Genomic DNA, 27,380 nt, shown 5'->3' on the forward strand with positions numbered 1-27,380 from the left:
CCAAAGTCAATGTATATACATCACCAGAAAGCCTCACAGATAGTTTAGAGTGCAACTGTATATACCGATTGGCATATTTAATCATTTTTATTTCATTTTATTTTACATCACTGGTGTCTTCTCATGCTTTATTGTATCATATGTACTCCACTATCAGACTGTATGTATATATGCTTTTTAATTACATCTGTACTAGTGTTTTATCTGATGTTATTTAACTCTATGTTTTTCTCCCTGGGTCTCTACAGAAAATGAATATTTATTACCAGGTTGGACTTTTCTGGTAAAAAATTTCAATAAAATAATAAATAAATAAACCACTAAGAGGACAAATAAACTTTACCAAAGCCAAATTTGAAGTAAATGTGGCCTCCCAGGCCAAGGACAACAAGGTATTCTTTAGCTAAGTCCACAACCTCAAAGGTAATACATAACTGTATACAGACCTCATTGTTAGTGTTTATTACCCACTGTAGTTTTTGTAAGTTTGTTAGGAAGGACAGTTGTTTTAATTCTCAGAATAGTTCTACTGTGTTTGATATTTTGGTATATGACAATTGTAATACTGATTGGGTGGAATATTTGGCAACATGCACATGTTTTGCCTTTTATGTGAAGCAAACATCACGGCCCTTTAAGTTAAGACTATCAAAGCATCTGAGTGGTATCAGGAGTGCTAAAGTCACAAATGCTCTATATAAACACTCTCTCAGACATGCTTCTGCAAGGTTTTCTTTTACTATTGTTGACAAAGTATGTGCTCACACTAATGACAAGGTGGGATGGCATGCTATGTTAAACTATAAGGAATGAATGTGAATTATTAAGTCAGGAGGATTATTTGCTCCAGGCCTTAATGAGCATTTGTAATGACCAAAAGGGCTTTTGGGAACAGTTTATAATGGATTCCACTATATATCCTTTATTGCACCGATGAAGGCTTATAGCCGAAACCAGTATGCTTAATTACTTTTCAACATATGGGTGTTTTGTTTTACTTCTTGTTTTTTTTAACATGTTTAGAGATTTAATAAATTTGCTGGATGCTTGAGAGCTGACTTGGATTTCGGGCTTTTTGGTTTTTGTGATTGCTTTGAAGTTTGTTGGACCCTGCACCTTTCTCTACTTGTGTGGAATTTGGTGCGTTTCTTACGTTCCTTTTTCTTCCCAGTGCTGTTGGTCTGCCAGCTCTCTGCTTTTTCCTCTTCCCAATGTGGATTTTGTGAAGCTATCCATGTTCAGAAGTTTGTTCATAAGCTAGCCATACACCTAAACATGTTTTTGGAGGAGGGAGGTGGCAAACAATGTGGATGTAATATTATTCTATTTTGCATCACTTGTTTATCGTGTGGTTTATATTTCATGGAGGGCACAGACTATTAGTGTATTTGATAGGTGAACTGCGGTTTGACCAACGTGTTGGTATATCTATATTTGTGCTGTTCATTTTTGACATCCTAAATACTGGAGATCTTCATGCAACTGTTCCGGTCTGAGAGGTTTCTGCTTTTTTGGAAGCTGTAAAAGTTGGTCTTTTGGCTGAATATTAACATAACTGAGGTTTGTCATCATTAGTGATGAATGGGTGTATGAAGACTATGATTCCATCTACCATGAATTAAGCTGTTTTCTGCTGGCTTCTTTTTTCCATTAACTGTTTGGCTGAATTGCAGTTTTGACAACAGGGATGGGGAATTTACATGTGTGGCGTTCATCTTCCATGTCCGGAATATGGTAACATCTAGTTGATTTTGTTTTTTTTTTTGTTTTGTTTTTTTTACCTTTATTGAATTTCATGAAATAACTGGGTAGGAGTTTTCACTAGATGTTTCTGGAATGTAATCAATATAGGGAGAGTTCTGGTTGCGTAGTATTTTCTAAGCTGTAAATGTAGTTTTATGGTTGCATACTGATAAAACTGAGGACTGTCATTATTAGCGATGAATGGGTATGTTCATGTGTTTCTGCATGATGGCCATGATTTTTACTGCTGCAAACTAAACTGTTCAGTGTTGGGTAATGGCCATAAAAGTGGTAGCTTTCATCTCCTCTACTATTTGAAATAAGTGTTGGTCAGTTTGTCATTTTTATCTGCAACCACTCTCAAATCCTTGGAGATATATGAACAGTCTATTCTGGTATGGTGGCCTCCATTATTATTCTATTATTTAAAGACAATTTTGTTTGTTGGTCATCTTCTATTACAATTATGTCTTTAAACATTGATTTGGTTTGAACACTTATTCATTATTGTGAATTTCATTCAGTTGTGTGTCCCCTTTTCTTTGGGGATCAATAGACTTTGGGTGTTTGAGGACAGACGTGAGTTAGACATTGTTAGCCATTATCCACACGACCATATATCTATTTTCCACATTATTTTGTTTAATTAGTATTACCAACAATAATACATTGGTTATTTATATGTTTATTATTACTTATTTAGACAAAAGTTGGAAATATACTGAATGGTTCAGCAGAGTTCTGTCACATTTACAGTGTAGGAATATTTGTTCAGATTTGAGGAGTAGGAACAAATGCTAACATCAATATTGTATATTGTGTAAAAGTGTGGGTTTTTGGTGAATTTATCTGTGCATTTTCAACATTTTTGTAAGGTGTTTTTTTTATAAATTCATTTTTTTGGAAGCTTTGTAAAACAATGTGTTTTGGGTGGAATTAGGTTGTTTGGGTTAATTATTTTGATTATGGACTTAATCTACATTTTGGAAGGCCTATCAGCCAATAAGGATGATCTGAATGTTTTTGAGTCATCACGTTAAGGGTGGATTGAATTCATCTATGGATGGGGATAATTTATCCTCATGTACAGATGTTTTTCATTTATTTGTTTATTTAACATTTGTTTCCCGGGAAAGTCCGACTGGACACAGGTACTTTTTCAGCAGAGGCCCAGGGAGAAAAGCTCCATGAGTAACAGCAAATTTTCATGCACACATTACAATAATCAATAAAGTATCGAGTAAACAATATGTAGTATACATAAGAACATACAAATTTGTTACATCTTGACAACAAAACCTAGGCTTTGAACATAGTACTATTTGTAGGTATGACTTATGTCAAGATATAAGGTTAAGACAGGTCGGTTTTTAAATGACTGCCAGTGGTTATGAAAGAATTAAGAATGCATGTGTGGCATTTAAGGCTGTTCAAAACCTTTTGTAGTAAGAATACTATGCCAAGGGGATTGCATGCCAAAATTCATTCAACCATTTGTCAAAGGGATGGATGATATATTACTTCAACAATGGCAGGAGGCTCAGCAGTCTGCCTCAATGGGATGTGTTAAACTTTTAGTTTCTTTTTATGAATGTAAGAGCTCTACTTTGACTAAAGTTGAATTATGTGATATGGCCAATCCATATAAAAAAGAAGCAGTATATTCTGAACAGATGTCCATGTTATCTAAAAATGTAATGATGGATGAAAAAGACATGAATTCTAAGATGATTAAGAACTTTCAACAGGATTTAAAAGATTATTCTTTGGGGAAGCCATTTGAAACCAAGAAATCTGTGCAGTTTGTTGATAATAGGGTTCCCTCCTCTGTTAGTTTTAAATGTAAGAGGAAGAGATCTATTTTGAAGAAATCTAATGTTTCTTCAGACACCTATGCAGATGAATTCTCTTCAGCCACAGGTACCAAAGTTGCCACATCTTCAAACTCCTCTCTAACTAAAAAGATCAATGTTAACGTCCCTTTAGGAGAACCAGAAGGGGCGGGCAAAAAACATAGCTGTCAAAGGTACAAGTTTAGAAACAATATTACAAATGATGATACAGAAATGTTGACTCAAATGTACACAATATTTAATTTGTAGAATGAGTGGAATCTGAATTGTTGAATAAAGGGATGGGTTTCATTCCAAATTATTTAGTGCCTGAACATGTTTTTGCACAAGATGTGTTTTTTTTTTGCAGAACCCTGAATTTAAGATTATACTTTGATCAACAACCTGTGACAGATTTGGTTCTCTATGAGTTTAAATTCAGACCATCCTCCTTTATGCCTCCTATGAATAAAATGTTGCTATTTTTCAAAATTTGGTTTTGAAAGATTTACATTTTTTATACGGCTTAAATAGAAATGTTCACCAGGATGATTTGTCAAGTTTACAGCGGCAAGTCCTATATAAATTAAGCCAAAATAAGGAAATAGTTATTAGTAAGGCAGATAAAGAAGAAGCTGTGGTCGTATGCAAATGGGATATGTATTATAATGAAGCTATCAGCCAACTTTCTGATCATTAATTTTACCAATGAATGCATTTGGATCCTACCCGCGGTGGTGGCGCTGCGGTAGCGTTGTCGCCTCACAGTAAGACACTGTCCGGTTCGATTCTCAGCTAGAGCGTCTTCTGCGTGGAGACATGCGTGAATGGGCGTACCTTCGTTGAAGGTTGTGCGTCAGGCCTGGCAGGCCGGTATGTAAAAATCAACTGCCAATCATTAGCAGACCGGAGTTCCACTGTGGCGACCCCTAACCGGGAAAAGCCGAAAGACACAAACAAACAAACAATGCATTTGGATCCTACATCAGTGTTTAAGAGAGAAAAAGATGAGTTTTTACATTTAGTATTTGAGGAAGGTATTATTTCTAAGAAAGTAGTACATAATTGCCCACCCCTAGTGTAAATTTGATCTGAGACACTCTTCCCAGTCCAGTCTCATTAGCTCATTCAACTTAATACAGAGAAAAAGGCCAACCCCCTTAGTTTCATAACCTTGAATTATCTCCTTTCTCCATTTCCACTTTACTTAAAAAAAAAAAAAAACTATTCAGCTGCTTTTACAGTATGTGTTTCTTCCTCCTACTCTATCACTTCATATCGTTTTTTCTGCTATATGTTCTCTAAAGTGTTCAATTGCATCGTCTCTGCTGCATTTATTACTGCTTGTTTTAGCCTGTTTAAATTTTAAGGGCTATTCTAAGCCTCTTAGTTTTAGTCTAGGCACTTGAACTTTAGACCTACCCCTTAACTCTCCCTGGCCTCTCTCCCTCAGATTCTGACAAATATGGATGGACAATTTCCTACGGTTTCTCCTGCCAGCCTGGTTAATATCAACATCCTGAGACAGTGTAGCAACTGCCTCATGTACATGGACAACCATCTACTACTACCACCTAGAAACACAATTTCTGAGAGATGTAATTACATAAAGAAGCTAGAGTCTGTGCTCTCTCCCTCACAAGCCAATATATCTGGCACCAAGATGGTTGTCAACACAATCATTACATCTCAAACACCACCCACAACTACACAACACACACCCACTATGTGTAGGTTCTCAACAAAAATAAACCCAAACAAAGGAGATCTCAGAGGCAAAAACACATGAGAACTCCACAACCCTGCACACCACATACCATACATAGTCCACACAACAGTGTCTCGCAACCACTAAGGCCTAATTATAATCCCAACATATTGGTCATAGGAGACTCCATTGTGAAACACACAGATGGGCCTCTCACCAGGCTGGATAAGGAGAAAGTCATGATTAGTTGTTTGTCAGGGCCAGAATCCACCATATCACATACGCACTCAAGTCTCTCAACAATAGGTACTGTTATGACTCTGTCATAGTCGAAGTTGGCATGAACGATTTGAGACGTACCTCCCTGGACTATACGAAGAGAGACATGATTGAGCTCACTGAATGTGTGTCCCAGGCAGGTATATCCCTAGCCTTAAGCAGCATTCTACCGTCACCCAGAATGATGCTGCAATACAAAAAGAAGATGATTGACTTTAATAACTGGCTTCTGGTCTCATTCCAGGGGGATCCAGTGCATGACAGCCTGGGATGATATGATCGACTGACCACAATGCTTTGCTAGAGATGGCCTGCATCTGTCTCACTTGGGCTTCTGGCAAAGGCCCTTGCTTCCCCCATACTGCCTTTTTTAGGAAAAGTCATGAGGTCAATACTACCAGCATACAAATTTCAACAAAATGCAAATTAAAGGTCATGCTGCTAAATGTTAGAAGTCTAAACATGAAACTGCACTCGTAAGCATTTTTAACCCTGGATTATGCTGACATTTGTGCAGTGTCAGAAACCTGGTTCAAAGCTGCAGACAGCACCCCAGCATTACCTGGTTACACATCATGCATTTGGACCCTAAAATGTGGGCAGCAAAGCCAAATGAGGTAGAGTTTCAATATATATTAAAGACACACACACCTCCAGGCTGGTCAAACAGTATGACATACAGGAGACACTCCAGGTGCAGTTAACCATTGACAAGACCCCTATTCAAATTATAGCTAGCTACAGAGGCCCCCAAATTTGACTCAAGATGCCCACTCCACCTATCTGGACCTCTTCCGATCTATCAAGATTCAACCCTTTACCCTGATCCTGGGTGACTTAAATTACCCAACCATAGACTGGAAAAACTACTCATGCCAGAACACAAATGGCCAGAGATTCCTCGATTTTATCAATGCAAATATCTTGGAACAAGTAGTCGATACCCTCACAAGAGGTGATAATATCTTGGACTTGGTATTAATCAACATGAGCAACCACTGCAGCACCCCTACGGTATCATCCCCCCAGGTAAGATCCGACCATAAAGCGGTCACTTTCGAAGTCACCATCTCCCCTGACACCCCCCCCCACTCTAGCTAGGGTCAAAGAAAAAAAAACTTCTCCAAAGTTGATTGCAACCTCCTGAGGAATGGTATAAACAGATTCACATTCCCCTCTCTCACTGTAGGAACTAGCACCAATGTTCAAATCTACACCAAAGTACTATACAAGCATTTCTATAGATGCATGGAATCAGGAATACCTGACAGGACAAAATCAACCCCCTCAAGGAAAAGTAAACCTGTCTGGTGGGCATCTGCAATGAATAAACTATATAACAAAAATTAAAAATTGCTGTCCAGGAACAAGAAGGAGCAGTTGCCCACTTGGAAGCAATCTGTCCTTAGCCTAAACAAGCAAATAAAAGCACTATTGAAATCCTCTAAAGCCAACTTTGAGTCCAAATTGGCCACATCTACTAGAGACAATCATAAGGCCTTTTTCACATATATCCGTAATAGCACCCAGATCTGTTCAGAACTGATGGTCAAGGACACCACATACACAAATGCTGTAGATATAGCCAATCTACTGGCTGACAGATTCAGCAAAAGCTTCTCCCCTCTGTTCCCCCATCAGTAAATCAGGGCATCTCCAGTACTTGCATCCCACCCCTTATCTCCAGGGAATAGGTTATCACTGCCCTCTCAAAGGCAAAAAATACAGCCTCCATGGGACCTGATAACATCCCAGGCTGCATCCTACATGAACTCAGGCATGAACTTGCAGCACCATTAAGCATCCCATTCAACCAAAGTCTGAGTACCGTCTTTGTCCCAGCCAAGTGGCGGACAGCCACTGTCAACCCTTTACACAAAGGCAGAGTGTCCACCAATCCAGGAAATTATAGACCCATCAGCCTAACTAGCCTGATCTGCAAGGCCATGGAATGGATTATCATGGATCTCATTAACAGGGTTACTGGCAACCTTCAAATACTCTACCCCACATAGCTTGGCTTTGTCAAGGGGTGGTCATGTCTGTTAAATCTGGTCAACTTCTTTGAGAGAGTCACCAAAGCCGTAGACGAGGGGAAGATGATGCACACCGCCTACCCTGACCTGGCCAAAGCCTTCGACACTACTGCCCACATGGGCATAGTAGATAAACTCTCACAACTAGGCATCAATCCATATGTTACTAGATGGGTAGCAAACTGGCTCAGTGACAGAACCCACCTAATCAAAATAGGAGAAGCCACCTCAAGCAGTAGACCCACAATGAGTGGCATACCCCAGGGATCGGTCTTTGGGCCTCTGTTATTTGGGATATACTTCCCTGAGGTGCAAGTCTAAACCAGTGTGCTATGGCTGACCAAGTTTGATGACTGCAAGCTGGGCACAGTCATCAATTCCCCAAGTGATGTGGACATCCTCCAAGAGGGTCTCACCCAAACAAATGACTGGTGCCAAAAACTTGCCCTCAAGCTGAATGCCAAAAAATGCATCATCGCCACCTTTGGGAAGAGTGACATCCCCACATATTATCACATTAATAACAACATCCTAAGTACACAATCAGTAGTGAGGGATTTCAACACCCAGGCTGATAGCAGCTTGACTTTTGACCACCATGTTGCTTCTGTTGTATGGAAATCTTTCTACATGGCCCACCTCATATGTAAGGGCATCTCATCAAGGGACAAAGAGGTCATAACATCCCTGTATTCTTCCTTTATAAGGCCAATTATTGAGTACAATGCTCCCTTCAGCATGTACGTCACAAAGCACATTCAGCAGCTGGAGAGACCACAGAGGTTCCTCACCAGGAGAATCCAGGGCCTCAGATACCTACCCTACACAGATAGGCTAAAAGCACTGTCCCTCTACTCAGTTTCATACAGACTTCCCAGAAGTGACCTCTGTCTGGCATCTGCAACAACTGGAAAGGCCACACAAATACCTCACTAAAAGAATTACAGGCCTACAGCAGATGCCCTACTCTGACCACCTTAAAAAACTCCAGCTATACTCTGTTGCATATCGTCTACTCAGAGGCAATCTCTGCTTAACATACAAGGCTATGTCAAACCCAGAGCTGTTGGACATGCTACACTTAAAGAAATCCCTATCCCTCAGAGCCACATGCTCTAGGGATCTAAACTTTGTCATCACAATAAACAAAACATGCTGGAGGGATAGGTTCCTGACCCAGAGACTCCCCAGACTCTTGAATAGATTGCCCATATATGTCAAGCAGAGTGCCTCTTTGGCCCTCTTCAAAAGGAACCTTGACGACTGGATGGGAGAAAGGAAATTCACCCCGGGGATCACGTCAGTCGCCTGCTAGACAGGGGTCCAGGGAAGTAAATAGTGTGGAAAGAAATAGCCAGGGAATTGTTATGGCTAGGCTTGTATAGGCCCTAAGGCTAATAGCCTAGTACCAACCTATGAACCTATTTCTTCCTGCCCTCTGCATCTTGCTTGCCACTCCAACCACCTGCATGTCCTCTCTCACCACATCCATAAACCTTATCTTAGGCCTTCCTCTTTTCCTATTACCTGGTAGCTTCATCCTTAGCATCTTTTTCCCAATATACTCAGCATCCCTCCTCAGCACATGTCCAAACCAATGCAATCTTGCCTCCCTGGCTTTGTCTCCAAACCTTACAACCTGGACTGACCCTCTAATATATGTATTCCTAATCCTGTCCACCCTCGTCACACCCAGTGCAAATCTTAACATCTTTAACGTTGCCACATCCAGCTTAAACTCCAGCCTATTTGTCAATGCCACTGTCTCCAACCCATATAACATAGCTGGTCTAACTACCCTCTTGTAGACTTTCCTTTCACTCTTACTGGTACTCGTCTGTCACAAATCAATCCTGACACTCTTCTCCACCCAATCCATCCAAGGGGACTGCCATGGGGGCTTCATTTGCACCCATTTATGCAGATATGTTTATGGGCTATGTGGAGGAACAACTGAAATATGATGAGTCTCATAATGCTTTTTTGAGCTCTATGGACATATGGCATCAATACTTGGATGACTGCTGGTTTTATGGCAATCTGATGTTTATTTAATATTTGAATGAAAACAAGTGGGGTATACAGTTTACTGTAAATTATCATTCCAAGGTTATTACCTTTTTGAATGTACAAATTATGGTAATGGGTGATGGCACTCTACAAAGTTTGATGTTTAGGAAATATCCACAATTTAATACTTTACAGCATGCAACGAGCTGTCATCCAAAACATATCATTAACAGCATTCCTAAGTCCCGATTTTTGAGGCTCAGAAGAATATGTTCATCAACTGATGATTTAAATAGGAATAAACAGGAATTAGCCCGCAGATTTGGCAATAGAGGTTACCCAATACATGTTGTCAAGCAAGCCCTTACATATACAGAATCAGTTTCAAGATCAGCGTTACTTAAATATCAAGTGAAGGATGATTATAAGAGACAACCATCAGGCTTATTACTAACTTTGGTGATGATACATAATTTATGATGGGATTAATACATAAACATTGGGATGTTTTATTCATGGAGGATAGGTTAAAGGAATTTTTACCTTTCAAATGTCGGTTTGCTCATAGAAAGGGGAAGATGATGGCTGGCTGGTTTAATCATTATAAGAAAACTTATAATACTGATAAGCGGAAACATCAACTCAATTTAGATTGGAAAAAGTTAATAGGCTGTTACCCACATGGGCACTATAGTTTTAGCAAGTTTGTTAGGAAGGACAATTGTTTTACTTCTCAAGATAGTTCTACTGTGTTTGATATTTTGTTATATGGCAATTGTAATACTGATTGGGTGATGTATTTGGCAACATGCATATGTTCTGCCTTTTTTGTGGGGCAAACATCACGGCCCCAAGTTAAGCCTATCAGAGCATTTGAGTGACATCAGGTGTGCTGACAAAGTATGTGTTCACACTAATGACAAGCTGGGATGGCATGCTATGTTAAACTATAAGGAAAGAATGTGAATTATTAAGTCAGGAGCATTATTTGCTCCAGGCCTTAATGAGCATTTGTAATGACCAAAAGGGCTTTTGAGAACAGTTTATAAGGTATCCTTTATGGCACTGATGAAGGCTTACAGCCGAAACTGGTATGCTTAATTACTTTTCACCATATGGGTATTTTGTTTTACTACATGTTTTTTAACATGTTTAGAGATTTAATAAATTTGCTGGATGCTTGAGAGTTGACTTGGAGTGCGGGCCTTTTGGTTTTTGTGTTTTCTCATTGTTAATGGCGCCACCTACACTGAGCCAGAAGATGTAACCCCGTATGAAATGCAAAAGGAGTCATTACTAGGCATATTGTGGGAACTGCAAAGAGCACTTCTGGCTGACAAAGATTGAAACAATACTAATTTCATGAACTTTAATCATACTTTGACTTAGGAATGGGGTCCATTCTCATCATGGTATTAGAAACCCAAATGATTTGGAGAAATTAAAAGAGGGAGAAGGCAGAAGATATAGCAAATTTCCTAGGAGACAAACTAATCTCTAACTTTACCCATCTCTTATCCCCAGCCTCTCCTTAGGAAATATCATAAAATATACATCCCCCAAGTATTACTACGGAAGTGGTCCTAAAATGTTCCTTCTATGGCCAGGAACACTTCAGGCATGGGCCCCAACAATGTCACAGGCCACCTTCTAAATAATATAAAAAAATGACCTAACAAGCTAGGTCATGCTGATAGAAACGTGACCTAACATGTTCTCTGGAATCAATGCTAACTGTAGCCTCCAAACAGGCTTAATGCCTCACAAATGGAGAATGTCAACCATCCCTTACACAAAGACATATATGGACCCTGGAAACTACACCCCCAAAAGTCTCACTAGTCTCATTTGCAAGGCCTTGGAAAGAGTTACCATAGAAGTGTTTTATAATGACATAGAAAATCTTCAGACACGGGACCCAACCATATTTGTTTTCATCAAGGATAGGTCATGCCTACTTAACCTGAAAGACTTCTTTGACAAGGTCATCAAAGTTATGGACACAGGCAAAACAGTTCACACTACCTACCTTGACCTAGCTAAGACATTGGACACAATACTCCACTTAGGCATTGTTGACAAACTCTAGAGGTTAAGTATAAACCATTAAATCATCTGGTGGTTAGTCAGCTGGCTCTCAGACAGAACCGGGAAGTTAGAAATGGGGAGCCCACTTCTACAAAGAGGTCAGTCACCATTATAGCCACTCAGGGATCATCCCTGGGACCATTCCTATTTGGAATTTACTTCAAGCTGAATATCATGGGCCTCTGGCAGACAAAATTTGCAGACAACTGCAAATTAGGAGCAGTCATACAATTTGCTTACCAGCACTAACATTCTCCAAGAAGGGCTGACACACACAAATAACTTGTGTCAGAGACATGTACTTAACTAAATGCAAAGAAATGCATAAATATTATCCTTCAGGAAATTGACCACCCTGGTGATTAAAATTTTAACAACACACCCCCTAAGAGTCAACTCAGTAGTCAAGGACTTGAGGACATATGTAGACTGTAATCTAGCATTTGACCATCACATGTCTATGGTAGTAAGGAAATCATTCTTATAAACAAAGCTATGGCATCTAGGTCCAGGGAGGTCACTGTTTCATTGTATACAGCACACATCAGACTGATCATTGAGTATAATACTATAATATTAGATTTGTACCTAACCAGGCACACTGAACAAGTGGAATGTCCACAGAGGTTCCTCATTAAAAGAGCATAAGGCATAAATAATATGTACTTTGAAGACCACCTTAAAGCTCTTTTCCTGTATTCTGTCTCTTACAGGCTGTTGAGGGAAGATCTATGCCTGGCATACAATGCATCTTTGGAGACCACTCTGAAGGATCTCCTTCACATCTGCAAAACAAACAGCACCAGAATTACCCATTCTAAAGTCTTAACCTTGCCTGAGATATAAATAAGAACTGCTGGAGGGACAGACATGTATCCCAGAGACTATCCCTTCTCTGGAAAAGATTAAATTTTCATAGGTTCATCTGTAAGTACAGGACAATCAGTCTTCAGATGATTACAAGCCTAGTGAAAAAACCCTATTCAAAAATGACCTCTTGCTTCAAGGAGAGCATGACAAGGTAGAATAGGGGAGAATTTAAGGCTGACCATCCAGTTATCTATGTTAATACTGAAGGTAGCATGGGAGCTACTCTGCTTGATGTGTAGTGGACGTTTGTTCCAGAACTGAGGAATACATTAGGAAATAAATCTATCATGCCGACATCTTACTTATCTGCTGAGGAAGGCTTAATTCTTTTAAATGAGTATTTGAGGTACCATTAGTTCTGTGAAGAATAGGAGGTCAAATATTGATGAATCTTTCATGGCTTGAAAGGATATACACAGACCCACATGAAGGAGTCAGTTAGAGACTTGAGTACTGAGAAAGGGCTCACAGTCTTTCCCTATAACTAAGCATTTTAAGGACTTCTTTATATTCGTCAGTAATCAGCAGATGAGCACTGCCACAAATTTTCTGAAAAACTACAGGGTTTAAAAACTTGTTAAACTACAAGGACTCGGAATATGATTCTTCATTTACAAAAAATGTTGATTTAATGATGTGAATCAATGAATGATTACTTAACCAAAGCCTTACTCCCCAACAGGTTATATTCTCCCACAAAGACCAACCCCCAGCAGTTTACCTGCTCCAACAACAAGGCACAATGAAGAAAGAAGTTTAAAATGGAATCAAATATAAAGCTGCAGACACACATGTATTTTTTAGGCCCCCCCCCCATATTCTGAGGAGAGAGAGAGAGCTTTGCAACTGATGACCACATTCTGGGCTAGGCAAGACCACCAAATTCATTCATGTTTCTGTAACTAAACACATATATGAATGTATTCAAGTTGCAGGACAGCCTCAACTTTGGGCATTGCTTTACACTCCTGGCATTGAGTAGAGCCACATTAATCTGTTCCACATTAGAATATACTAGTTTGGAATATCTGTCATATGGACTTTACCTAAAAAGGTACTATGGGTGGAGCAAAGGCTTTAGCCAGAATGTTAAAACATTGGTAAGAGAGGTGCAGTCCATCCCTGGCAAAGCAGGAAGGCTTCTCAGTCATCTCATCCAAACTGATACATACTGGATCCCCCTAGAATGACACCAGCTACATAGCCAATTATTAAACCAAGTATTGTTTCTTTAAATCATCCAGGCTGATGGCAAAATAACACTCAAGGCCACTGTCTTTCCTGACTCACATGCATAACACGCTCTATGAATCATATATTTTTCATGTCCCTCTGATAGTGTATCTGAGGTTATGCACCCCTACATGGACCATTATCAGGCTGCGACCATATTTGTCAGATTGGAGTGATCAAAAAGACCTTGTTACATCCTGGATATTGGCTCCAGAAAGACATCTATCAACTTATTCTTACCCAGCCTGGTGAGGATGGTGTCCATTTGCCTTACAATACAGTAACCTAATACTGGAACATTTCCATGGTTTGATGCAGTCTCAGTGGACCATATGGGCTTGGAGTCTGCACCTATGTGCATAACTATCAAGCAGAATCATACTGATCTGAATCATACAACTGTAAAGACCACTTGTCTCGTGTATATAGTCTCCTTAGTAATATCTAATGGTTGTAATTAATGTGCAGGTACGTTTCATCTAATATATGTAAAAATGATGTGCTATCCATTATTATATATTCTTTCCCGTATGAGAAAACACTCATTGTTGCTCTGTAATAAGCTAATGTAATTTGTTAACTCTCTCTGGAGCTTTTCTCCCCGGGCCTCCACTGAAACTGTGCACCCACCGAGTCAGATTTTCCTCATCAATAAATGTCAAACATATAAATAAAAATAAATAAAATCTGACAATTACAGGTACATATTTTAGGTGTGGGTGTGAAGGGTGCAGGTGAGTGTGCTGCTGTGAACTGTCAAAAGGTTTCTTAGTCTTCAGCCTGGGAAGTTTTGGCAGTGTTCTCTTAACGACCTCAGCATGTGTTTGTTTAATGGAAGTGCACTGTGCTGCATCTGTATATGCCCTAACTGAATTTGTTCTGATGCGAGAAGGTAGCCTTACAGTTAATACTTCTGTAATAATTGTCTTCTTGTCTTCTGCCTTTTTTCCCCTACTACACCCTATAACTCAACACACACACTTGCCTGTTCTCCAGCTTTGGTGGAAAATATACTGTAATCAACCCTCAGATATCTGATCCCAGACCTCTCCCCCACTTTTTAGACCCATCTACACAGTACTTCTTTAAAAAGTCTATGTCCTAATAACTCTACAGGTGACTGCCTATTCTCAAACTCTGTTGGAAAGATAACAAGACTTACTCTGTTCTCCTTTTTTCTTTACTTTCCTTCTTCCCTATTTTTTTCTCTCTCTACACTCCTTTCAGCTTTTCTTTACCTCTCATTACACTTCAGCATTCCTCTTATAAAATTTATGTATTAATTTTTTGTATTGTAATGTTCTTTGTGAAGCACCTTACATAGGTTGTAGTTTATGTATTTTTTGGTTCTCAGATTGTAATATGCAATCTCCTGATTTAAAAAAAAAAAAAAAAAAAATTTATACTTGTTATTACTTCTTTTGTAACACCTTCTGAAACCATGTAATACTCATTGGAGCTTTTCTCCCCGGGCCTCTACTGAAAATGGACATATATCCAGATAGACTAGCCCGGTCAACAAATGTAAAATAAAAAATAAAAATAAAAAAATACTTAAAGCTCTCACATTGTGAGGTAGCAATAAAGAGTTTACGTCAAGCATGAGGCAGTTGCTACACTGCCTCAAAATACCTAATGCTATCAGGCTGGCTACAGGAGGAGAAACAGCTAACATATTCCATTCTGGCCAAAGCAGAGGAAGGGGTATAAGAGAAGTTAATAACTTTATTTTGGTCTGACAGAGACAGACAAAGATAACTGACTGTTCTAAAAAGGTAATAAACAAGGATATGGCTAAAGATAAAACAATGAGTTGTGACTATTGTATTAGCCACAAGTGCAAAACAGAAATGTAAAAGTGACAGATTATGTAGGATAAATACGGAAATCATTAACAAAGCCAATTTAACCAAATAGCTTCACCTAATAGGCTAACATGGTTTCTACCTGGCCAGTAATATAATGAACAATGGGTTGTTTAACTCCTGTAATAGCTACAGATAATCTAAATGAGTTGTTTTAAGTACAGTAAAGGTACAATGGTCAGCTAAGTATGAAAGGTACATCACAAAGGTAACCCCTTCTGTAATGTAATTGTGGAGTAGTAGCTTTAAATACTATAACACTTGTAGTAAACAATCACAGGCAGAAATGCAAATTCACCAGTGATCAAAAACTGTAGTCAGTAAATATATTTAGTATGTGAAACAGAGTTCCTCTCTAACCCAATTCAAGTGTAACTTGGACATCTGGACATGGAACCAGAAATTCACCCCTGGTTTGCACCCATGTCTCTAATGGACACAAGCAGCCTGAAAATAGTTGCTCTCTCAGACGGCTTCTTGCAAATGTTTCATCTACCAGCCACTGCTTACACTAGGGGTACCAGAACTTGTCAGAGATTTAAAATGCAAAGCTGGCTTAAAAAAAGCCACAGTAGTTGATAACTTACAACTATGAACCTATGAAGTTGTTCAAGTAAGGCCATTGGAGAATTGACTAAAAATGCTAAGACTGAAGTCACCAGAGATAACTATATTTTTAATACTTCAGACAGAGAATAATACATCATGAATGGGAGAAATGCACTATAATTTGTGTAATAAAGATAACTGCCACATGCAGAAATTCCTCGTTTTTATTTTAACCAAGTTATTTACAAGCTGCTTATCTACCTATCTATCCATCTATCTATCAATCACAACTAAGTAATACATGCTAATCTTACACCCTACATTAAAACATCCTGTCCGTAACACTACTAAGAGACTTGGACCTCTCACTTCACATACACATACGCACACACACTAAATCTATACCCTATCCTAACCTGTTGCCCTAACCTTAAAACACACACACAGACTCCTACAGTACTAAATCTATCCCCTTACTTGACCCTAACACAGACACACACTAAATCTATCCTCTTACCTAACCTGTTACCCTATCCTTAGACAGACAGACACATACACACAATAAATCTATCCCCTTAACTAACCCTTATCACAACCCTAAAATACACACACTTGCATACATGCAAAACCTATCACCTTACCTAACCCTACTTAACTCTAAAATACACACACACCTACTTAACAATTTCCAGGCCTATCATAAAGCCACTTACTGGAAGTAACCAAATCTGCTATTCAAACAAATGCCCTTTGGCACAAAAACACACTACAGTTCACTTAGTCACACACGAGTGTTGAGCAAGTAAACTGCAATCATATATCACAGTGTAAAGATTAGTGTTTTGTTCTTTATGCCTCACTAAACTTTGTTCTCCAGATTGATTCTTGCTTAGGATACAATCTGTGTAGAGACTGATTGTTTTAGTAGCTTTATTCTACATCCAAAAAAATGAAATGACATTCTTACCAAATAGGTATGCATGTCATGTGTATGTGAATGTGTACACACATCCTGTGACATTTTGCCACCTTATAAAGAAGTATTTTCTCTGTCTTGTGCTCAGAGACTGCTGTGATGGGGTCTGGCCCCCTTGACCTTGAAATGGATAAAGTGGGCAATGGGATAATGAATGACTGAAGAAACGGATAACATAAACAGACATATCATATATGAGTAAAAATAATCAAATAAACATTCGTGGCTTTGCCAGTTGTAAACAGTTGCTTACCTATCTGGGTGTCCAATTTCTGTCAGTGCCCTACACTGCCTGGACAACTGAGCAACAGTCTCCTCATACATTTCAATTGTTTGTTCCACAGTTAGATGTTTCTTCAAAAGCTGTAAGGTGCTTTGTTCATCCTGTACAGAAAATGTATATACAATGATTAAGAATAAACATTTGCTGTCATATATGTACTAGTTCTGCAAAGAGGAAGAAAATAATCTCATCAAAATATTACAGTATTTTAGACATATGATAGTTCATCTTGCCCATCTACAGTTTTTTGTAACATGGTTGATTTTTATAAAATTAGGCAACTACCCAGTTCTGTAACCATTCTAGTGCTCATAGCCACACTTTAATAAGTAAGAAACAATATCATATATTTCTTCCCAGGTACCAAATGGCAATGCACATAGACTCTTCAGTCACGTAACGAATCACAAACTCTTCAGTCCGGTTATATCCAAAGACACTAAAAATGCAGGTTCACGTAAAAAAACTAATTTATTGTAAATTCAGTAAGCGCTTTCACCCGTAGGCTTCTTCAGACTTTGACATTAGGCTTCTTTTAACCCAAGTTTAAATAAACAAGAATATCATTCTATTGGTTAGCGTCACAACCCTATTCCATTACATAGAAGAGGGCATCTTGTTAGATCGTGTAACATTATTAATGAATTTCTTAATACAATAAGTTAGAAGCTGTGTATTAAACACTCATTGCAGATATCTATTATTTTTCAGATATTATTTAAATAAATAAAAACAATATATTTTTAAAAAAAAAACGCATTACTGCATAACAGAATTTAAAAAAACATCTCCTATATAGAAGATACCATAAGTTACATATCTATAAAACAATACAATGACGTACGTTTATTGAAAATACTATTATTAAAAAATATTGTTAAAAACTATTAATAAAAACATATTCTCCTAATGATATTGATCTGTGCAACCAAAATACACACAGTCTGCAGACCCGCATATACCTGTCAAAACATATATGAAAATAAAATAACTATTCAAACTTACATATATAACAAAAAACAGGAAATCAAAAGACCTATATAGTCTGCAAAAGCTAAATGCATATAATAAAAATGCACAGATATGTCCTAAATATACTTGAAGTAAGATGTCACAAAAAATTATTAATAAACGCATAAAATGCGTTATAAACCTTCAGGACACATGCGAAAGATCCATTCAAAAAGGGCTACGAGTGTTAAGAAACATCTCTTAAATCAATGGCATAACAATTTACAATCCAGTACAACGATGCATCAAAAAAATATTTATAAATACATGACCAGTTCTCTTAATTGCGTGGACATGCATAAAGTACAGTTTTGTACCTACCATAAATGTAGATGTTCGAAGATCCACATTGCTGCAGTCCTTACACTAGGGTAGTCCGCTGTCCTCGGTCGGCCCGAATATCAAAGTATAAGGCTGACGTCGGTCAAGGCGCATTAGACTGACATCAGGACGTCAGGGTACAAATGCGCATGACCGACGTCATATCCTCAGTCTTTTCTTGCCCCAGATGTCAGAAGACCCTACAAAGAAAGGTCAAAACCAAAAGACAGCAAACAACCAACCAACCACCCTAGCACTAATAATATGTACAATATATACAATATACACAATATTTACAACCCAACCCACACAACCGCCTCTAACTACAGAGGGGAAGGAGGGAGGGTAAATTGGACTGCAGCAATGTGGATCTTCGAACATCTACATTTATGGTAGGTACAAAACTGTACTATGTTCTTCATCTCACATTGCTGCAGTCCTTACACTTGGGTAGAATCCCAAAGCAGAGATAAGGGAGGATGGCAAAACTATAAAGAAGCAGGAGCTGCCAAAATGCCCTGTAAAACAGCAGTGGCAAAACCAGCCCTAGATTTAGAGTAAAGTGGAAGGTGATAATGCTTAGAGAAAGTATGCACTGAACTCCAAGTAGCTGCCTCCAAAATATCTTTAGTTGCCACCCCTTAAAAGGCTGTCAAGTGGCAGTAGCCCTAGTGGAATGAGGCCTAATCCCAGCTGGAATCTCCTTGCCATGATGGGAATAACAGAAAGCAATGCAAAACCCAATCCACTTAGAAATAGTTTGTTTTGACACAGGCTTGCCCTGAGAACTCAAAGCAAAAGAAACAAATAACTGCTGAGACTGCCTGAACCCTTTAGTTCTGCTCAAATAATATCGCAACTGCCTGTGTACATCTAAAGTGTGCAAAATCTTTTCCCCTTTATTTTGGGGATTTGCATAAAAGTAGGCAAATGAATAGTTTGGTTTAAAGCCACACTAGAAACCACTTTAGGCATAAAGGAAGGATTAGTACGCAAAGATACCCTATCCTTATGGAAAATTAAGAAAGGCTCAACCGCCATAAGGGCCTGCAATTCAGAAACCCTTCTTGCAGAGGTAATGGCCAACAAAAAAGCAGTCTTCCATGATAAATATTTCAACTCAGCAGTAGCTGCAGGCTCAAAAGGTTGTAGAGTGAGTTTCTCCAACACAAAATTGAGATCCCAAGCAGGAGTAGGAGCTCTCGTGGGGTCTTATATTCTTTGCCCCTCTAAGAAATTGCTTGAACAAAGGATGAGAAAACAATGGTGGGTCACAGTCATAGTGAGCCGAAATTGCTGCAGCATGAACCTTAATAGAAGAGAAGGACAAACCTTTGTCCAGTAACTCAGTAAGATATTGAAGAGCCACACTTAAATTAGGCTCAGAAACATCAAAATCCTTTGCTGCACTCCAAAATAAAAATCTCTTCCATTTATCTGCGTACACTTTCCTTGTACTAGGCCTTCTAGCTTCCAAAATGACATTCAAAACTTGCTGTGGAAGTTGAGACCCTTTATGGTTCAAAACAGAATATGCCAGGCTGTTAGGTGAAGAGAGTGAAGCTTGACATTGAGTAAATGACTGTCCTCCTGAGACAACAGGTGTGGAATCGAAGGCAAAGGCCATGGAGGCTCCCGTACCAGACTTCGCAGTAATGGGTACCAGTGCTGTTGAGGCCAATCTGGAGCTATTAAAATCATCCTTGGCTTGTCCTGTCTGACCTTTAGAAGTACCTTTGGGAGGAGAGGCAGAGGTGGAAAGGCATACACATGAAGATTGCTCCAATTGAAAGAAAGAGCATCCACTTTCCAAGCTGTGGGATGAAACCTTTTCGTGCAAAACTTTGGCAGCTGGTGGTTTAGTGGAGAAGCGAACAGATCTATGTCTGGAGTTCCCCATGACACTGTCAATTTCTGAAATACATGAGGATCCAATTTCCACTCGTGGGGATCCATAATTCTTCTGCTCAACACATCTGCTAAGGAGTTCTGTGCGCCCGGCAGAAACCTTGCCTGAAGATGAAGCTGTAAACTGAGAGCAGTCTCCCACAAAATCATTGCTTGCCTGCATAGAGGATAAGAATGTGTTCCCCCTTGCTTGTTGATGTACCACATGACAGTTGTGTTGTCTGTTAGAATCAACACCTGCCCTGGAAGAAGTAAATCCTTGAAAGCTATTAATGCAAACTGGACTGCTAACATCTCCTTCAAGTTGATATGTAGATGTTGTAGTCTGGCAGGCCACTTGTCTTGTATCCACTTTCCATTTAGATGAGCTCCCCAAGCTTTGTCTGAGGCATCTGTCGTTAGAATCTGACTCGCCTCTGGCCGGGTCACAGAGAGTCCCTTGTTTAGGTGACATTCCTGAGCCCACCACAAAAATTCCTTTTGAATGCAAGGTATTATTTGAATGACAGTGTCCAGATCCTGGCAGTGCTGTGTCCATACGTTTTTGAGATACCATTGTAGCTTCCTCATATGCAGTTTGGCATTGGGAAGCACCAGAATACAAGATGCCATGAACCCCAAGGCTTGAAGGACTGTCCTTGCAGTCAGCCTGGACTGATGAGACAATTGATGAAAGTAAAGGGAAAGATTCTTTTGTTTGTCCGGGGTCAAATAGGCCATCTGGGATGCTGTATTCAGTCTTACACCCAGAAAGCACATGTCCTGAGAGGGTACTAGACTGGACTTTATTTCGTTCACAGAATACCCCAGGCATCTTAGCACTATCACCACATATTCCAAATGATGAAGAAGCTCGTCCCTTCCTTGAGCCAGAATCAGGCAATCGTCCAAATAAGGATAAATCTGTATTCCTTTTAGCCTGAAGAAAGCTATCACTGGAGCCAGAACTTTCGTGAACACTCTGGGTGCAGTAGATAAGCCAAAGGGCAATGCAGAGAACTGATAATGAGAAGTCCCAGCCCGAAAATGTAGATACTTCCTGCAACTCAGTCTGATAGGAACATGAAGGTAAGCTTCCTTGAGATCCAAAGTTACCATCCAATGATCTTTGCCCAGCAGAGGTAAAAGCTGTTGTAACGTCAACATTTTGAACTTGGGAATGTCCAGATAAGTGTTGAGGATAGATAAATCCAAAATTGGTCTCCACGTGTTCCCCTTCTTTGGTACTAGGAACAGGCGAGAATAAAATCCTAGGCCCACTTCTGGCATAGGGACTGGCTGTATGGCCCCTATTTGAAGTAACAGAGAAATTTGTTTGTGAGCCTCTATTCTTTGCTGAGGAGGAACGTCTGGCATGCCTTTGAAAGGAGGCAAAGTATGGAAATAAAACCTGTAACCTTGGTGTATGATATCCAATACCCATCTGTCTTGGGTAATTAAACTCCAATTTTCCTTGAAAAGTGCCAACCTTCCTCCCAAAGGTGCTGCCAGACTCGAAGGCTCTGGCAGCTGAAAAGGTAGGTCATTGGGTCTGTTTACGAAAGGACTGACCCCTGCCCTCACCCGAAGACTGTGCAGGTGAACTCCCTGTTCTAGGCCTGAAAGAGCCCTGAGCTCTGCCCCTACCACGTCTAGATCTACCCCTAGACTGGGAATCATAAGAAGGATACGTCCACCCCTTGGTAGGCCAATTTCTACTAAACTTCGGAGGCTGCACCTGCAAAAAATCTTTAACAGTCTGCATAGACTTAGCCTTGTCTTCCATTTTCTTTAAGACTGCCTCAACAGGTGAACCAAACAACACATCAGATTGTAAAGGAGCATCTAAAATCCTTGTCTTAACATGGTCAGATAAATTCTGATCCCTCAGCCAGGCGTGCCTGCGAAGAACTGACCCAGTGGCAGCCACCCTAGGCGAGGCCTGTACAGCATCAAAACCACATTGCAAAGAATGCTTACCCACCTGTTCAGAAACATGTACTAAATCTTGTAACTCTTTACACTCAATACCTTCCGCCAGAGCATCTACCTTAGACTTCAATTGAGAAAGTAGATAGTTTTGGTATTTCAACATGTGAAACTGGCAATTCAAAGCCCTCATAGCAAGGGTGGAAGAAGTATAGACTTTCTTTCCCCATCTATCCAAAGCCCTGGCCTCTTTGTCTGGAGGAACCGGATTTTTAACAACAGAAGCCTTAACACCCTTAGGCCCCTGACTAACAGTTTCTGGGTCCGCCCTAGGACTCTTAAAAGATACTTATGAGCTTCAGGCACCCTGTAATACCTATCCGGTTTAACAGGAGCAGGAGGCAAAGAATCAGGATTAAGAGAAGCCTCTGCAAACACATCTTCCACAACATCCAGAACAGGAGGTATAGCCAAAGGCCTATGCTGGGGTAAAACAAAAATTCCCTAAGCCTTTTCCTGGAATCAGAGAAGTCCTGACCTTCCCACTTAAAATGCTCCCTCATGGAATGAAGAGTCTCTGAAAAAGAAAAATCCTCAGGAGGAGAAGCAGAAGGAGTAGAATCATCCACATCAGAATCAGAATAAGGAGAATACTCCTGCAAGTCTTCAGCCGAAGACTCTGAAACATCCGAAGCCTGCTCAAAACTCCCCAACTCAGGTTCCACCCTAGGTCTCTTATCAGGAGGGGGCAAAGAACCTCTAATCAAAGTAATCAAATCTTCTGCCATTTTAAGCATATGCTTCTTGGGCACAGATCCTGAAGAGCTAGGAGTGACACCAACTGAAGTTAAACCTGGCCTGCCTCTGGGAGAAGCCTTGGAAACAGAAGGAGAAGGCCTAACCACCCTGGGAAGGGAGGGGAGTACAGTAACCTGAGAGGCCCCTTCAGCCTGACCTGCCTCCTGAGAGGCCACATCCTGTAATAATAAAGTCTCCCCCTGGGACTCCAGAGAAACCTCCGGCGGAACCACCGGCTCCACCGACACCTCTAAAGAACCGGCGTCCGGTACGGACGGTTCTTCTAGCCTAGGCTTAGCTGCTTTGTCCTTGCGCTTCTTCGAAGAAGCGGGCGTCGGAGCATCCGACGGCATTTTATAATTGCACCGCTTCCCGAAGACTAACCTGGCACAATCTAACCTTCTCTTTATAGTGCGCTTATTGAATCTAGCACAAGAGCGACACCCAACAACGTCGTGCTCAGGCCCTAAACAAGGAATACACAAGGTATGATAATCTCTACGCGGTATCTGTTTCCCACAAGAAATACAGTTATTCACTTTTTCTGACATCCGTTAAACCACTGAGGCAAGAAAAAACCAAAATATTCCCCAACGGGGTACTTAGCCAACTTTGACTCGGTCTGAAACTCCGAATTCTAAAAATTTCAGAACGCCGAACGGCACTTGCAACGCTGCTTCTGCATCGGACCATGCGGCAAAAAAGACTGAGGATATGACGTCGGACATGCGCATTTGTACCCTGACGTCCTGATGTCAGTCTAATGCGCCTTGACCGACGTCAGCCTTATACTTTGATATTCGGGCCGACCGAGGACAGCGGACTACCCTAGTGTAAGGACTGCAGCAATGTGAGATGAAGAACATCTAGTTCGCAGCTAGTTGACAAGTACACCATATATATATAAACATATATATTAAACAGAAAAAAACATGCCAGGGTTCATTTATAGTATAATATCTGTGAACCTATATGGTCAACTAATATTACACGCAAATCATAAGTGTGCACAATACGTGCTGGATACACTGAACACCAGGGACATATTAAACGCTTCTAGGTTCTAACTGTATGTAAATAGGGGACTATTCAAAAATAACATGTGGATATCCATTCACATACGCCTATGTGTGCATCTGTAAATAGTTATTCAAAGCAGGGCACTACGTGATGGTATTATCCATGACCTATTATTAACCAGCTACCAAAAGGTGGCAAGGGAAGGGAAGTAGGTAAATATTCACTATCTTAGAAAATATATAATATAATATATTAAACTAATAATCATGAATTTAAACAATACTAATGACAAAGTAACGATACCTAGTAAGTGTGTTCAGATAAATTTCATCTAAAACAACCGGTATCATTTTGTTTCTACAAAATTAGTAGATCACAAAAAAGGCTTCGCTTAAATTCTAAGTCTACGAAGCCTCTTCTTTTTAAGTATCGGCTTCACCTGTATTCTGTCGTTAAGTCCTGGGGGTACATCAGCTCTGCATCTGATGATCCATTTGAGCTCAGTCTCTAATGTATAATTAATCAAATCACCACCCCTCTTACTCGCAAAAACACTTTGGAGTACACAGAATGTAAATGTGTGTGTTGGTCCTGCCTCCTGACAGTGTTTTGATAGAGCATTATTAGCTGACCCCACTCTAATATGATAAATATGCTCTCTGATACGTTCTTTCAGGGTTCTATTAGTCTTTCCAATGTAGAATGAATCACATGACGTGCATCTAGCTAAGTATACTACATTAGTGCTAGAGCAGGTCGTTCTAGTTGTTAGTCTAAACTCATGTCCAGTAAAAGGATGTATAAAGTCCATCCTAGTATCAATGAATCTATATTGGTTGCAACTATCACATGGTATCGTGTTATAACTATTCGTCAGGGTGGTCCCAAAGTAATGTGGTTTAAATGGTTTGCATAACATCTTCTTAAGATTAGGTTTATTTTTAAACACCACTTTAGGAAATGGACCCACTATATTCCCTATGTTCACATCTAATTGTAGCACACCTCAATGCTTAAGCATAAATCATTTAATACTCTCAGCATCTTTCGTAAAATACATCGGTATTCTAATCTCTTGCTTAATTGGACGATGTATTTGATTGTCCATTGATAATGGTAAAGAAAAGTAGGGTTTAGCTCTGGTAGTTCTTAATTCACTCACCTCTACCTTCAAATTTTCAAACTCATTTAAATTATAGCCTCTATTTTGGAAGTTTTGTCTTAAGCTTTCTAATTCAGCCAAAAAACCTTCATCTGATGGATTTAGCCTGGAGGCTCTCATGATCTGACTTTTCATTACATTCCCAAAAACATATTTTGGGTGCATACTTTTCCTATGTAAAAAGTTGTTCCTATGGCATGTTTTACGATGTATAGAGGTATGCAACATGCCATTACTCAATTTAGAGATATTTACATCCAGGAAAGACAAATGGTCCATAGAATACTGTAGGGTAAACTTCAAGAAATCAGTTGAATCATTCATGAGGTGGACAAACCTTAAAAGGCTTTCCAAATCATCCAGCCAAATCATAAAGAGGTCATCTACAAACCTCCTATACAGTCCCACAGATTCTCTAAAGCCATCTGATCGAAAAAGATGGTCAGCCTCCCAACAAGCCATAACTAGATTGGCGTAGCTATTGGCACAAGAAGTGCCCATAGCTACGCCATCTTTCTGTAGAAATAATTCATCCTGAAACATAAAGACATTGCTGTTAAGCACGGTCTCCAGTAACAATGCTAACATATCAGTTTTATCTGAGGTGTAATTAGAACCAGCACGCAAACATTTCTGTATGCATTGTACTCCTATTTCATTAGGTATTACAGTGAATAAGCTGACAACATCCAAAGTTACCAGATAAAAAGGTTTTGTAACATCCAAATGCTTGGTATAATAATACAAGTCCAACAAAAACTGTTTACTATCTCTTAAGATAAAAGAATTTGTTTCAACTATGGGACGCAAATGATGTTCTAAGTAGATGGATAAGGGTTCAGTGACCCAACCTTGTCCAGCCACAATTGGGCGCATAGGTGGTTTAAACAAGGATTTATGAACTTTCGGCAGTCCTTGTATAATGGGTATCGTGGGGTTAACAACCTTAAAATATTCGTATAAATCTTCCCCTATTAAATTGTTTAATAATAAATCATCTAACATATAATATAACTGAAATACAATCTCAGTGACCGCAGACATATTTATTTTAGAATAGAATGTTGCATCACTTAGCATCGAATGCATCGCATTGTTATATTCATCTGTGTCCATAAGGACAATGGGTCCCCCTTTGTCCGCAGGCCTAATAACTAAGGTTTCATCAGATTTGAGATCATTAAGTGCTTTCCTTTGATTAAAGTTTAAATTTTGTCTATATTTATTACCACTTCCAGGATTATTCTCAAAATACTTATAAATGTCATTCTCTACTAATTTATAAAATGTATCTATTAATGGATGCAATTGTGGAATATATAAACTGTTGGGGCGAAACAAGTTCTGTGTATAAGCCCCTTGACTCTCGCCAAATTCAAACTTCAGTTGTAAGTTCCTAACAAATAATTTAAAGTCAATAATAGACTCAACTAAGTTCCCTCTGCTAGTAGGGATAAAACTTAGCCCTTTCTCTAAAACTTGTATTTCGTGTTCTGTTAGTACTTTACTTGAAAGATTGACAATTAACGAGTCGTGGCTCTCTCCCACATCTTTTTCAGTGTATGCCCTTGTGGTTCCCCTCCTGACCCTTTCCTTTTGTGTCTCCCTCTGCTTATGGACCGTTGCCTCCCTGTGTATTGGTACTGAGCAATGGGGAAAGGAGTATCAGTTTTACTATTGTTAGTGTTGTTAATAAGTGACTTCCCTGTTATCCTCTGATTGCAGTCTTTATTTCACCACCTGCAACAACATGCATCCAGTAGGGGTCACAAAACTGGAC

At 39.5% G+C, this 27,380-nt stretch overlaps 1 protein-coding gene across 1 annotated transcript in view; it reads right to left on the reverse strand.

The window, feature by feature from the left end:
* Nucleotides 1-27,380, reverse strand: part of LOC122794071 (spectrin beta chain, non-erythrocytic 4-like) — a 1,992,331-nt gene that overhangs the window by 1,393,913 nt on the left and 571,038 nt on the right. The window contains exon 6 of the mRNA XM_044062212.1: nucleotides 17,443-17,573. Within this exon, the coding sequence (XP_043918147.1) occupies nucleotides 17,443-17,573 (131 nt within the window). The remainder of the gene's footprint in view (nucleotides 1-17,442; nucleotides 17,574-27,380) is intronic.

This window comes from Protopterus annectens, chromosome 1.part0, assembly GCF_019279795.1.
Source record: "Protopterus annectens isolate FY-2018-M chromosome 1.part0, PAN1.0, whole genome shotgun sequence".
NCBI classification, from domain to species: Eukaryota; Metazoa; Chordata; order Ceratodontiformes; family Protopteridae; genus Protopterus; species Protopterus annectens.